General features: G+C 44.1%; 1 protein-coding gene across 1 annotated transcript; it reads right to left on the reverse strand.

The window, feature by feature from the left end:
* Nucleotides 1–672: 672 nt before the first annotated feature.
* On the reverse strand, nt 673–1569 carry LOC107116425 (vomeronasal type-2 receptor 26-like). The gene has a single exon (XM_015418319.1). It carries the CDS (start codon nt 1567–1569, stop codon nt 673–675), a length of 897 nt encoding a protein of 298 aa, XP_015273805.1.
* Nucleotides 1570–2149: the final 580 nt, after the last annotated feature.

The following is a 2149-nucleotide window of genomic DNA, read 5'->3' on the forward strand; positions in this document are numbered from 1 at the left end:
GTGGACAGTGCTGGCTCTTTGGCTTGGAAACAGAGATGAGCACCACCCACTAGAGTCGGATTCAACTGGCTTTCGAGCAATGGAAACCTTTACCTTAGCATACCTTTACCTTTTCCTGTTTGTTGTTTGTCCCCTCCCAGCCACCAAACAAATTTTATTCACCACCCATATTCAGCTCTATTCATTATTTGCTTCCTTTATAACCTGTCTTTCTCTGCAACAGGGACACAAAACAGCTTAAATCACAAACCTGTGAGCATAGCTCAGCTGAGAGAGAGCGAGGGTCCAAGTTCACCCAACCAGCTTCCATGGCAGAGTGGGGATTTGAACCCGGCTCTCCCAGATCCTAGTCTGAAAGTCCACCCACCACACAACACTGGCTTTTGTGGAATGCCTTCTGTCAATCAGTAGCCAGGAGCTGTGCATTAGTGAGTCATGCAAGTTGGGTGGTAACACAGAGCTCAGTGATTGCTGGTGTATTTGGGACTGAATGAAGTTGTAAGGGAGACAAAATAAATCCAAGAGTAATTTCACTCTCCTTGTTCCAACAAAACACACACACACACATATGTATATATATATGTATGTATGTATGTATGTATGTATGTATGTATGTATGTATGTCTATATATACACATACAGAGGAGAGAGAGAGATATGAACTATAGATTCTTAATTTTTTCTCATGAGGTGATCCTTCTTATTAAGTTCAGGCCTCAGCACAATTATGTAGCACTTGGGGGAAAAGATACAAGCCAGTAAGCCAGCACTGGAGACCAAGATGGAGAAGATCTCCACAGCCACCATCTGTTTCCCTTTGGTGCTCAGGTAAGTTGGAACAAAACACAACCAAACACTGCAAAACATCAGCATGCTGAAGGTGATTGATTTGGCCTCATTAAAACTATCTGGTAACTTCCGGGCAACAAAAGCCATAAGCAAGCTGATGAGGGACAGAAGTCCCATGTAGCCCAGGACAATGTAAAACATAATAACAGAACCTTCATTACATTCTACTATGATCTCAGTAGTCAGTGATTGAGTGTCAAAATCTGGGAAAGGGGGAGAGGTTCCTAGCCACACTGTACAAATGCTTGCTTGAACGAGGGAGCAAGAGATAACCATGACGCTGGCCGGTCTTTTCCCCACCCACTTTCTCATGCTGGACCCTGGCTTGGTGGCCACAAAAGCTACCACCACAGTGATGGTTTTGGCCAAGACACAAGACACAGCCACAGTGAAGATGAGGCCAAAAGCAGATTGTCGGAGTAAGCAGGTCACCTTGCTTGGTTCTCCAAGAAACAGCAAAGAGCAGAGGAAGCAGAACAGGAGGGAGATTAGGAGAGTGTAGGTGATATTCCTGTTGTTTGCTTTGACAATTGGAGTATCTCTGTGTTTAATGAAAATTCCTAGAACTAAGGCTGTGGTCATGGACAAAGAAAGAGCAAGCGAAACCAGACTGATTCCTAGATTTTCTTCAATAGAGACGAAGCTTATAATTTTAGGGATGCATCCATCCTGGTCCTTGCTTGGATATTGATCTTCTGGACATGTGAAGCAGTCATCCATATCTGAAAAGAAAGGGAAGAGGAGCTAGTCCAGGGACGATTGAGATATGCTGCAGCCTTTTCATGTTCACATTTGGTGTTTCTGATCAGCAATATGTTTGCTGCCATTCATCTCATTCCTAACTGCTGACTGAGTGCACTTATGTTAAATAGCATTTTCATATTCTCTTGCACTGGTGATAGTATGTGAATTCTTCCTCTAAAGTCAATGGGAAGAAAAAGCCACTACCCCTTCCCCTCCATAGACAAAGAGAGATGCTAGGATTTCTCACTCAATGCTGGGGATTTCCTCGAAATGAGGGAGGGATCATTGGGGAAGGCAGGATTTGGGGAGAGACCTCGGCACGGTATAATGCCATAGAGTCCACCCTCCAAATCAGCCTTTTTCTACAGGGAAAGGGATCTGTGTCGTCTGGTGATCCATTGAAATTTTGAGAGACCACTTGGAGATTGGAATCTCTGGATAAGGTGCGAGATAGGATATTGAGTAAGCCTGTTACAAATCGCACATCTGATATTTTGCCATGTGAGAACATGTTTGCAAGAATTGGTCTGGATCTGGCAGCCGTAAGCAACCTGCA

This window comes from Gekko japonicus, unplaced genomic scaffold (assembly GCF_001447785.1).
Source record: "Gekko japonicus isolate JY-2015 unplaced genomic scaffold, Gekko_japonicus_V1.1 scaffold6398, whole genome shotgun sequence".
NCBI classification, from domain to species: Eukaryota; Metazoa; Chordata; class Lepidosauria; order Squamata; family Gekkonidae; genus Gekko; species Gekko japonicus.